This window comes from Notolabrus celidotus, chromosome 1, assembly GCF_009762535.1.
Source record: "Notolabrus celidotus isolate fNotCel1 chromosome 1, fNotCel1.pri, whole genome shotgun sequence".
Lineage (NCBI taxonomy): Eukaryota > Metazoa > Chordata > Actinopteri > Labriformes > Labridae > Notolabrus > Notolabrus celidotus.
This window is the reverse complement of record NC_048272.1, coordinates 30,842,905-30,855,852: the sequence shown is the minus strand read 5'-3', so window position 1 is coordinate 30,855,852 and position 12,948 is coordinate 30,842,905. Positions and strand designations below refer to the sequence as shown.

General features: G+C 40.1%; 2 protein-coding genes across 3 annotated transcripts in view; both read left to right on the top strand.

The window, feature by feature from the left end:
• The window catches only part of si:ch211-236d3.4 (protein FAM107B), a 37,497-nt gene extending 28,604 nt beyond the window's left edge, over positions 1-8,893 (top strand). For both annotated transcript variants that reach the window (XM_034702327.1, XM_034702404.1), the window contains 2 exons: positions 3,281-3,440; positions 4,843-8,893. In XM_034702327.1, the coding sequence (XP_034558218.1) occupies positions 3,281-3,440; positions 4,843-4,959 (277 nt within the window). In that variant the 3' untranslated portion in view covers positions 4,960-8,893. The remainder of the gene's footprint in view (positions 1-3,280; positions 3,441-4,842) is intronic.
• Positions 8,894-11,829: 2,936 nt separating this feature from the next.
• pik3c2b (phosphatidylinositol-4-phosphate 3-kinase, catalytic subunit type 2 beta) overlaps positions 11,830-12,948 on the top strand; it is a 46,355-nt gene continuing 45,236 nt past the window's right edge. Inside the window, exon 1 of the mRNA XM_034686808.1 lies at positions 11,830-12,131. The gene's annotated coding sequence lies outside the window, so the exon portion shown is untranslated. The remainder of the gene's footprint in view (positions 12,132-12,948) is intronic.

Below are 12,948 nucleotides of genomic sequence, written 5' to 3'. Positions count from 1 at the left end.
TTAATGGTCTTCTAAAGACGTTTGTGAGGGATGCATCCGGCTGAAAGTCTCCAATTTTTTTTCGTTTTTTTTCTCCAGTCTCCAGTTAACAGGGTCGCTCTTTAGACTGAAACACCAGTCGATCTCTGCCTTAGCTTTTAAAATCTGTCTTCTTGCTTTAAGTCGAGTGTGTCAGGCGTTTTGAATCCTCTTTGTCTCTAGAGCTCGTCTCCTTTCAAGTGTTGATTCAGTGAATCCAATCTGCAATAAAGCACAATCAAAAAACAAGAGGAATCTCCTCCATGCTAACAGGCTAACTGTAGTGTCACATGACGATGTCGGCCTGTCTGTCTCCTTCTATGGAGTCATCTTTGTTGTATGGCCTTCATCTCTTTCTTACTACCCTCTACTAGCCTGGCAGTGTAGTGCACTTACTTTTATTGCCTCTCCATACATCACTGGTCTGATTTGCATAATTTTTTTGGGACTTCAGGCCTCGGTGGAAACGCTGACAACAACAGGCCACAGGAACCATTTAGTACCTGGAAGACTAGTTCCTGGAACTGAATGGTTCCTGGTCGAAAAGCAGCTTTAGATAGTTTGCAAGTTGAACCAACTGTGAACCAGTATCAGCCCATAACTTGCACAAGGTTAACTTTTGTGTCGGCTGCACCTTCAAGTGAATCCACAAAGTTTAATTCAACTGTCCAGATCAATTGAAGCCCAAAGAGCCGGATGATCAAGTGAAGGATCTAGTAGATAAGGCTCTCCAGAGTTTAAGATCTCATGCTTGCGTGAATAAAAGTTATATTAACAGCAAACACAGGGGGGCGCCAGTTTGGCCCAGTGGTTAAGTCACACTCGACTTTTATGCCTTTCAGAATAAAGTTAAAAAAAAGTCTAAAAATATAACTCAACATAGTTAAATCACAGGACAGAGACAGACGACAACACAATGCTGCTGCCATCCTGGAGTTATTTGTTTTTTGTTTGCATTAGTTACTTTGTGTTGCTATGTGTAACTTGAATATTGTGTTGGATTGAAAGACAGAGGGAAAAACACTCTGATCGACAAACTTCACTTGCCTCATTTGTTCTGTTGCTGTCATTGCAGCCTGTTTCATGACTGCTGCCTGAAGTCATCCATTCCAACAACTCCCAAACTTTTTGCACCGTTACCTCATTTATAACCAGAAATGTGTCAATAGATAAATAACAGGTCTAAAAGTCCTGAGATGACTCTGTGAGTTATTCTGCAGTAGATTTTGTGTCTGCCTCTGTTCGTCCTCTTTGCCTCTAAAACCGAAGCTTGGCACGGTCACGTCATGTTTCAGATGAGCAGATTATCGAGGGTTAATAACTTTAATCTCTTGATGCAGCCTCGGATGAAAATATGTATTTCAGTGGGATCACGCAACATCAGCTGACTGACTGCTATTAACCTGCCAACCTATCAGAGAGCAGCATTTCTGGTAAACTATCTTTAATTACACAGAGGGAATCGGCCTTCCTGCAGGCCGCTCTGCATCTGTCTGCTCCGTCCCTGCCGTCACGCTCAGACTATGTGAAGTCCCGAACAGACGCTGCTAAGCAACAGCCTCACACCTCACAGGCCTGTGGCGCCGAGGATGCTGGGAAAGTTTCCACATCAACTTCACACAGTCGCTCATTCACACCCAGAGCTTTAACTCTACGGGCAGAACGGGGTCGGCTTTTTCTCTAAGGTTTTTATCATTCAGGAGGAACGCTGAGGCTGGAGGAGACCCAGAAACACACACACACACACACACACACACACACACACACACACACACACACACACACACACACACACACGTACGCACACACACACACACACACACACAACACACACACACACACACACACACACACACACACACACACACACACACACACACACACACAAACGCACTCACTGAGCATCATTAGCTACTTTAAGCAACCAAACTTTGTAGAAGTTTGGATAAAAGGAGCTTCATCACTCAGCAGCTGTGAGGACATGAGTCCCCATAGATTAGGAGATAAATCAGAAAGTTTGTGTGAACAAAAGAGTGCAAAAAGATGTTTCTGCAGCAGATACACAAATAAAAACATAGTAAAGACAGGTAAAAAACAGCTCTAAGAATGATGTTTATGTCATTCAGATCCTAACGCTACATAAAAACAAGAGAAAGACATAAGAATCTCTGGTTTTGTATGTTAAATGATTCAATAATACAAGTTTTTGCATGAATTTATTATTTTGATATGTGATATTTTTAACCGAGGATAGGTTTATTCTGAAACCAAGTGTGTTGTTTTTGTCTTTGTGTTTACACAGGACATCTAGGTTTATGTGTTAGTTTTGTTTTGAGTCAGGCTGATTATTTCAGAGACAGATAAGAGTATATGAGTCAGGATAGTTTTGATGAAAACTGAAAATGTTAACAAATAATAATAATTAAATAAAAATACACAAAAGAAACAGTTAAGAAAGATGAACCTCTCTCAAATATTTCCTTTTGTCATCACTTGACGCTCATAAAGGAAATGTTTTCAAAAATTAAAGAGCTAAATATCCATCTTTCAACTTCCTGAAGTTAAATTATTGTTTTCCCAGGTACAACTTATGAAAATCAAGTCCATGCATTGTTTATCATTTCTTAATATTTCATTTAAACATAGACTGTTCTCCGGTAAGGGCCAGAGTCATGATTCAGCTTTGATTTGAATCAGTTAGTGCTGAATGATGTAAGTTATAAGAGACTGCCCTCTGCTGGAGGAAACACAAACTACTACACAGACGGAGAGAAACATGTCAGCACTTATAGGAAGCAATGTTTTATTACAGGCTGGGTTTCTCCTGCAATTTCTCCTTTAAAGGTCTCCTCTCAAACAGCATTATTTTTATGCTTCTCCAGCAAAGACCTCATCTCAATATTTTCATTGTTAACGTATTAATCTCTCTTAAGTACTTATAATATCAAAATGTATTATCAACATGTCAATTATTGTAAAGTTTGATCAATTACGTGATTCGATAATTGGAAAATAGATGATTAAGATACTCAGATAGTTCTCTGCTTTTTATATCTTTCACCATATTCTTATTCTCTCATGATTTCATTAAAGCTCCTGTGAGAATTTTTCTGTTTGTGTTTATTGTAATCCAGTTTATTTCACCATCAAGTGTTGAAACTTCTGAGTACACTTATCTGCCTCATGACTAGACCATCAAGCTGTACTTTCGCATGTATACTGTGTGTGTACGTAATTAAAATATATTATTATTTATTTTCAGGGGCGGGAGTGTGGTGGAGACGAAGCCGGAGCTGCAGAGAGTTCTGGAGTCAAGGAAGAGAGATCAGATGATCAAACAGAGGAAGCAGGAGGACGAAGCTCGCAAAAAGATTTCTCCTCTGGAGGCCGAATTGCTCAAGAGACACAAGAAACTGGAGGAGGTAAGACACACATTTACACTTTTACACAAGTAACACACACTAAACTGAACTTTTGTTCAGTGTTTTTAGTTTTCTTTTAGAAGATGCTAGTTGTGTGGAGCGATCGTCATAATGCAGAGAAAGAAGAATGTTTACGATCTGAGTTCTGCAGGTAATCACAGAATCAACTGACATTGATTAAATGCTGCCCGATTAAATGTTTATGAAGAGTTATCAGGGTTAGGGTTAGACTGCTGCAGTGACAGTGGTGACCTGTAGGTGGTGATGTTGAAACATGAAGTAACCTCCTTGTCCTTTCCATTGCTTAGCGCCTCTCGAGTGGCTGCTTGTTGCAGCAGCTCTCTCTTCGTTGTTCTTTTTTCGACTCTTTTTTCATATCTGTTTAATTATCTTTGTTGAAATTCTTGAACTGTACACCTTTTTGTTTGCTGCTGTAACTCCATGAATTTCCCCGTTGTGGGACGAATGAAGGAGTATCTTATCTTAAATGTGGCAGTGGCTCCGTTGCCCTCCCTGCTAAACAAACTGCTAAAACATCTAAAATAAGTTATTTTCTTCAACACTAAAAAACTATTCATGACTTTTTAAAATCTTTAAAATCATTTTTCACTCTGAGGTGAAATCATCTCAGCATGACTATATTGGTCATCTGTGCAACAGCTTATAAGGACCAGTATTTAAATGTTTTTGTTTAGTGTAGTTTATTTGAAAGGGACCATGCACAACACAACTGCAGAGCCAGAGTTAGCTAAAGGAGCTATTGTAAGCTACTGACCTCTAGTGGCCATAAGAGGAACATCAAGAGAAGCCCTGTACTTTTGCCCTGAAGACTTTTCAGCCTGTGACACCCAAAAAATTGGTGCCAAAGACTTGTGACTCCCGCTGTCCTTTGGAGGGGTTAAACGCACTTCATACTTCATTCACTTCATACTTCAAAATTTGTTTACCTACATAGACATGTGGCTGTGTTTCCCGTGCTGCTGTGAATTAACCTGCTGCGACTGATCCTTTTGTTAATGTGTGTTAGCTAACCCTAACCCTGACTTTAGGAGTAATCTAGCAACAAAGAAAGGCAGAAAACTAATGAAATGTACTTATTTGCAGGGTTTTATTTTAAATGTAACCACTATTTTTGTCTATATTTTTACAATAGTGAGTAAATTAACAAATTTAGATTACTTAATAGAAATAAAAAATCTGGAAGACATCTCGCGACCCCCAAATGGTGCTTAATGACCTCCCAGGGGGTCCCAACCCCCACTTTGGGAACCTAGGCTAATTGGAAAAGATTAAAAAGTTGTACAGAAGTTGCTATGCTAGCAAAAAGTGAAACAAAAACTAACTCAAGCTGCACACAGTAAAAGAGTGTTCTCAGCTTCCTGTTGTCCATCTCCTCTTTCAGATGGAGAAACAGCAGGAGAAGGAGCAGGAGGAGAACCTGAAGGCTCCGGAGTTTGTAAAAGTCAAGGAGAACCTGAGACGGACGTCGTTTCACGGCACGGAGGAGAAAGAGGTGTAGAGACAGAGCTGCTGTCCTGCAGGAGACAGAAAACTGAGAACCAGACTGTCCACATGTGTACAGGACAATCAGAGGACTCACTGAGGACACATGAAGGGCATCAAATGTATTGAGGACATTCTGGTGGCCCAAACATAAAGGAAGGACTCTCACATTGAGGACACACCGAGGACAGGAGTGCTGTGGGACACTATGAGGATGTAACAATCCCACAATCTGTCGAAACACACTGAGGACAATATGACAGCAGAGGAAGGAGCTCAGCACAGGGACATCTTAGAGACACACTGAGGACATAAGCACACTAAGAAGTCAACTCAGAGATGTCGGGACAGAGTACAAGAACACAATGACAGCTCACTGAGGACACTTTATTGTCCCAAACACACATTGAGGACAAAAACTAACTTTAGGGACAAATAGAAACAACTCAAGGACACAGACACAAAGAGTTAAAAAAAAAACTATATGAGACACTTTAGAAGACACAAGGGACACTTTAAGACACAGCGAGGATACACTGAAGACCAGACAGAACTCTAGACACTGAAAAAACTGGAGACCTACTTAGGACACGATGGTGACGCAGACATTCTTAGGATAAAACCATATTTAAAATTCAGGCAGAGACAATCTTGGACATCTTATGACAAAGTGAGGACACGTCAGAAAGGAACACTCTGGGGGGACACGGATTGTGATCACAGGACACAAACACACACACAAAGAGGATAATTTGAGGACATTCTTAGAGCATTTGAATCGCTCAGACACACTGAGGACGTGTGAAGGAAAGGAACTCTTTCAGATTATAAAAATCACCATGAGGAGAAAGTGAGGACGCCATGAGGGCACAGAGTAGATATCATCAGAACACAACAACAATCTGAGGACACAAACTATTCAAGGACATTGTTAGAAAATGTTAGAAAAGACCATTTGCAAGCACAATTGTGACATTGTGAGTTCGGAAATACTGTGGTGCTGAGGGTACTCAATCGCAAAGAGGACACTAAAAACACACTTAAGGGACAATATCAGGACACAAACATAGAACACAACATGAGGACACTGTACAGACTCACTAAGGACATATTAGGACGCTATGAGGACAACTAGATGATGGACATTCTCAAACACACTTAGTGGATACTACAAGCACACAAACATTAAGGACATTATGAATGCAAAATGAAGAGAAAACACTGGACACACTATGAGGACAAAAACATACTAAGGACACTATAAGGACAGCAACACAATAAGGACATAATGATGATGATATCAAGACACTGAATGCACCATGAGAACACACTATAAGGACACACTTGGTTGAGCATACAATGAGGACGAAATACAGTAAACACACTACGAAGACAACATGAGGACACAAATGTGAAGACCACAAGACAGGGACATTAAAGGAAGCAAACCAACTGAGACAACAATGAGGAAACAATAAGGGTAAAAACAATCTGATTTCACCATGAGGACACTATAAGGACACACTGTAAGTCGCATTAGGGACACAAATACACCAAGGTCACAATGAGGAAACAATGAGGGCAAAAACAATCAGATGTCGCAATGAGGAAGCTCTTAGGACACACTGAAGTCACATTAGGGACACAAACACATCAAGATCACATTGATGACTGAAAACACAACAAGGTCACCATAAGGAAACAAACACAGTATACCAACTATGAGACCCACATTTAAGGAAACACATACACTCAGACAATAATTAGGACACAACAAGGGCAACAACAATCTGATGTCACTATGAGGACAAACTTGAGGTAAAAATGTGGACAAAATTAGGACACAATGGAGGACAAAATGAGGACATAAACACACCAAGGTCACAATGAGGACACAATTAGGGCAAAAACAATCGGAGGTCACTATTAGGAAACTACTAGGACACACTTGAGGTTACAATTAGGACACACTGAGCTGACATTGAGGACACAAATACACCAAAGTCACATTGATAACTGAAAACACAATAAGGTCACACTATTAGGACACACACAGAGTGAACACACTATGAGGACACCATTGGGACACACATTCACAGACCACAAGACAAGGGCATTTAAGGACACACACACACACACACACACACACACACACTGAAGTCACAATGAGGACACAATCACACCAAGGTAACAATGAGGAAACTATGAGGACACAAACACAGTGAACACTCTATGTAGAAACAAACATTTTGAGGTCACATTTAGGTCACACTTAGGACACTATGAGGACAAGAGCACAGTGAACACACTACGAGGACACACATTTTGAGGTCACATTTAGGTCACATTTAGGTCACACTGAGGACACTATGAGGACAAGAGCACAGTGAACACACTATGATGACGCAAACATTTTGAGGTCACATTTAGGTCACACTGAGGACACTATGAGGACAAGAGCACAGTGAACACACTATGAGGACACACACATTTTGAGGTCACATTTAGGTCACACTGAGGACACTATGAGGACAAGAGCACAGTGAACACACTATGAGGACGCAAACATTGCTTGGAGACACTGAGGACACAAAACTTTCAGGACATGTTGTGGACACTCAGAATTCAGTCTTCTGGTCTGGATTTGACTCAGGGTGCAGACTACCTGACTACTCATCACACCTGGTGGAGGACGGTTGCCATGGCACCAAACAACAGTTTCCTGCTTCAAGGCGGGAACTCTGATATCAGATGATAAAAGTGATTATTATTAAGTTGCTTTTTTCCCGATGAGAATTTATTTGAAAACTTTTTTTGCATAATTTCCTAACCATAATTATTAAAATGATTTTATACCATAAGACTAAAGGCAAGCTACAGATTTATGGTATAGAGGAATGCAAAGTAACAAGAAATTTATATCTCATGGTTTTGAATATTTTTTTCCAAATGCTGCCATGTTTGAAAGAAAAAGTGGTCAGTGAGAAATATGTCATCATGACCTCCTTATGTTGTATGTTTTTAGTAATTGAAGTCAATCTGACAACAAAAAGTGATTTAAAGGTTATATTATGAAAATATGATGTCACAGCTCTGAAGTCTTGTCACAAGATTTGTTATTTTTCCATCCCCTGAAGTCCTCAGAATTACAGGATGAGTTTTGTTGTACCTGCATGGCGTTCATGTTGTGATTAAGAGAATATATTCTGTAAATGCTGGGTTTGATTATTTGTAAAGATCTGTAAATCACGGTGAAGTCAGGACTTTGGAGAAGAAGAAACCGTTGTTTGTACTTGTGCCTACATTTGGATCTACATCACATCTGTGTGTCTTCGGACAAACGTTTCACAGAATCTGAAGATCTGTCAGTATTTCAGGAAAAAGGAGTCACTTAGCTGCACTATGATTCATTTTAACACATCTATCTGTTCTGTCCATTGTCAGCTCATTCAAAGTGATTATTATAGAGATAAAAGATCTCACACTGACCAGGTTTATGTCTCTTGTATAATTGTACTTGGTATCAAGTTGAAGCATGGAAATCATTTATAGGCCAGGGTACTTTTGTCTTGTCATGATAAGACTGCAGGTCAAACATCTGAGACGCTCAGTGAGAAAACATCCTGTGATAGCTACGACACATTCATACATCAGATCTGTGTTTAAACTTCATCTATTGTCTTTTTCTCGTTCTAACTTTGTATCAAGAGATCCTATTAATGTGTAACTGAAGCCTTACATTGATCAGGTTTTTATCAATCATTGAAATCGGGTTGAATTTCTTGATTAGAGCACTTTAGACTGTAACTGTAAAAATGAATACTTCATTCTAAACAGACTTATTTTATTTGACTTTGTTGTATTTTCTTCTTGTGGCTTGCAAAGCGACGATTGCTCTGATTAACATGTTCAGATTCAAAGCTGAATAAAAGTATAACCTGCAGCAGAAACCTGTTTGTTGATGAGAAGATGAATAAGTAAGGGACGATGTACTGAATATTGAGCAGGTTTTATTGGAGGCCCTTCAAGGTGAGCTGACATGAAGCAGAGGACTCTTATTTCAGCCTGACGCCACACAAACCTGCTTCAACTAAAGGCATAAACAAGCAGACACAAATCACGGATTTAGTGATGATTTCACTGATTTCAGAATTATTATTTTTGCAGCTAAAAAAGTAGTCCCTTCAGTTTCATGGTTGGTAGATTATTTGTTTGATATTTACATGAAGAAACCTCCAAAAGGCTTCACACTGCCCAGAGGTGAAGTTCAGGGGCTGAATTAGCTGAGGCGACACTTGGCATACAGTTAGAGAATATCACCTGTCACTCAAATAGGCCACGCCCCTAATACTACCTCCATTTAACCCTTAAGTAAGGGATAACGTATGGTTTGCAGGTTGTTATGAATCAAGCTTCTTACACAACCGGAAGATCAGGAAGAAAGCCGGGTAATAATCTATTGTGAGTTGTGTATAAATTCAGCCCATACAGTTGTCATAATTAAAGAAATTAGCTAAAAAGACATGTTTATTTCTGCTGTAACATTTTAACATGGGGTTCTATGGGGACTGACTCACTGCAGGAGACACACTCTAGTGGACAGGAGAGGAACTGCAATTTTTGGTTCTCACTCCTCAGCTCTGAAGGTCACTGCTGCTTCACTAGTAACACTAGCACAGCTACACTTATGCTTACAGTTGAATACGTAAGGGATAATATAGTGAATGGGTGGTTTTGCAAACTAGAATCCCTATAGGGTGAGCAGGACCCTGACTTCAAGCGAAGGGGTCTTGTCTCACCCTGATAGGATTCCTTCTCTTTAACAGCCCGCTTACTACACATTACACCTTTTATTACATATTACTAATGAAAGACACTAGTTGACACAAAATATCAAGAGATCAGCAGCTTAGAGATGCTCTCACCAGCTCTGCTGATGTTGTCTGGATTGTAGGACAGGATGTTGCTCCACTTTTCCCTCTCAGAGATGGTTGGGGTCCAGTAGCTCCTCAGGCTGCTCTCACATCTGTGCCCGCCAACTGTCATTATTTCCCCACTCTGAAGCCTGAGATCACACTGATATTTTTGCCACAGTGTCAACAGGATCACACATGTGACAGACTTTTTTCTTTTGATTAATTTGATATGACGTGTTTGATCAGGTCTCTAGTGTCTCTTCTGCCATTGGGAATAGGGGTGAATAAAGCTATCAGAGTTTTATTCCCCTCTAACTCTGCTGCCCCCTATCTCCCATTTATTTTATTCTTCTGGATCTGGCCCAAGTGGTTCGGGAGCAGGTGGCCTCACATGAGACAATAATCTTGAAGCACTTTTACAGAAATACTTGACTGGATCGCCAAAGAAACACTGGATAAACTCTGGAGGGGTCTTAAATACCGTAAAACACAAGAACTTCAATGCAGAGGGACCGTTACAGGAACACTGAGCTATGTTAGAAACACCAGGTTTAAGTCTGTAATAGGTTTGAATATGCACGTTTCTATTGTTATTGTCTTGGTGTTAAATGACCACTCTTCTTCTACGGTGGTATAATCTTCACTGACCCAGAGCATCTCTGTGTGATGAAGGTTTCACTCACTGGATGTCGCTGTTTTTTCTCTTTTCTCTCTCGACCAGTCAAGCTGGGCAGGATTACCGGATGTACTTGGACTTTGTGTTAATCTTTACAAGCCGGTCAAAAGGGGGAAAATGCTTGGTTTAGAGTGAAGCTAAAAAGTAAATACATAAAGTAGGGGTTAAAGTAAAGAAATGTCGATAAAAGCTGTATTTCTTATGTGAAAATAAAACACAACATACTTTTTCTAACATTTTATTGATTTGTATGTTGAACTAATTTTAATGTATAACCAGTGGTGGACAGAAACAGAGTAAATTTACTTGAGTACTGTACTTAAGTACATTTTTGAGTATCTGTACTTTACTTGAGTATTATTTTTTGTGGAACTTATCACCTTTACTCCACTACATTCAGAAGACAATGATTGTACTTTTGACTCCACTACATTTCTATTAGTGCTTTAGAAGTCAGCTGATGAATTTCCTTCTCATTTCTGAAATCTGATCCCTAAGACAGTAAAATGTGTTTGTGTAGTTCTCTTTGTCTCAGTGGTTTAGCCGTACCTGTATACACAGAGCAAATTTTACTAAGATCAGGCAGTTCATTTAGAGGTGGTAATGATGGCTATAATTATCCATCTGAGCACACATGACCATATCTTCAGCCTGAGGTTTTTGAAATGAAGAATGATACGTATCATTTGAAATGTTCTCCCTGTTTCCCACTCTGCCCAAACATACAAAACTTCACAGTCCAACCTGAGAAAGAGTGTTGAGCTATGTAACATTTGTTTCATTCCAGATGAACATTTCAAACTAAGTTGTCTGTGCTTGGAGTAAGTTAGTTTCTGTTTTTATTCCATGGTATAGTTTTTAGAGATTTCAAGTAATGGTTTCTAGATAAACATAATGTAAAAGAATGTACTCGTGTATTCTTGTGCTTTTTGAAAATACAACGTTTTGAGATGTACTTTGAATGCTGAAGTATTTTTAAAAACAAATACTTCAGTACTTTAACTCAAGTAATAATTTGACAGAGCAACTTTCACTTGTTTTGGAGTAATATTTGACATTGAGTATAATATGCCTTTAGTAATGAAGCAGTGTGCTTTTTCCACCACTGTGTACAAGTATGTATATTTTCTTGCTTAGACGGGTACAAGTAGAATTTAATTACGCATTGCATCATTACGTCTGTGTAAGTTACAAAATTTGGATTTGTACACCGAAATTTGTGTTTCGTTTTCATTTTATTTTGAAATATGACCGGAAGCTCTGTTTCTTTAACACGCGTAACTTGACGTCCGGCAGCTGAGAGGCTGACGCAAAGCCGAAGACCTCGCTAGAGACCGGGTCCCAGAGCCGCTGGAGCCGCCTCGTACAGCGGGTTGCATTGTTTAACCCGTCAACAGAGGCGGGGGTCCGGTTCTACCGTGTGAAATGTGTGGAATACCGTCCGAACCTGCTACTGGACTACATCAATCTGCTTGGATTTAATCACCGAGGAGGAATCCGGACTTTAAGGGGATTGATGTAATTTTTGGGAGGAAAGTAAACCGCTTTAAAATGGCAACCGCAGCCCGCTCCCGGCGACCATAGCCCGAGAGTCAGGTAAGATCTGCCCACCTGGAGGCGAAGCAGCTTCTCGCTGGCTCTGGCTGCTCTGAATATGAGGGTGCTTTTCTCTGGGAGGTGAAGTTCAGTGTGTTAACATGCTGTAGGACTGCTTCACCAGAACATCAAGACGAACTCCATCTCAATATCTGACAATCACTAAAAACTCACTTTATTGTAAACTTCAACTCCTGTTTGAGCAAAGCCAATGATTATTCTACAATCTGCATGATATACATGAATATTCGGCGCAGATAAAACCCAGGTAAATTAACAACTTTAGTCATAAATATAAGCTAACATGTGTGAAGTGACTCGGGCTGCTTGACACCGCCCTCCATGGCTGGATGCGGGTGGAAAAACACCCAAAGGAGGGGGAATAAATCCGATATTTAATTTTAAACTATTTTAAAATCTCGTTTTGCGTAGATCTAATGTGTAGGTATTGGTTTTAAAGGAGAGCAGAGGTCTCTGTGTTGTGTATGTGGCCCCTGTGGACGTGGTCCTCTGTCCTTTGAACGAGGCCACGTTAAAGTGGTGTTTTTATGAATGGGGTCTGGTGAGGTCTCTCCACAGGACTGAGTGTGAGTTGAAAACGTTGCAGCAGACAGTCGGTAGGCTGTTGGCAGCTGCAGTGGCAGCAGCTGTCACAGATGTTGGGGCACAGTTCCTCTCATATAATTCTTCCATGTACTTATGAACCCTAAAGACGCCAGTCACCTGTTTCTCTCCCACGCAGTTAGTGTTTCTGTGCAGCCTCTCTCAGTCTAAAACTTTCTATAATCCGATGATAAAAGGAAAGTGTCTCTTGAAC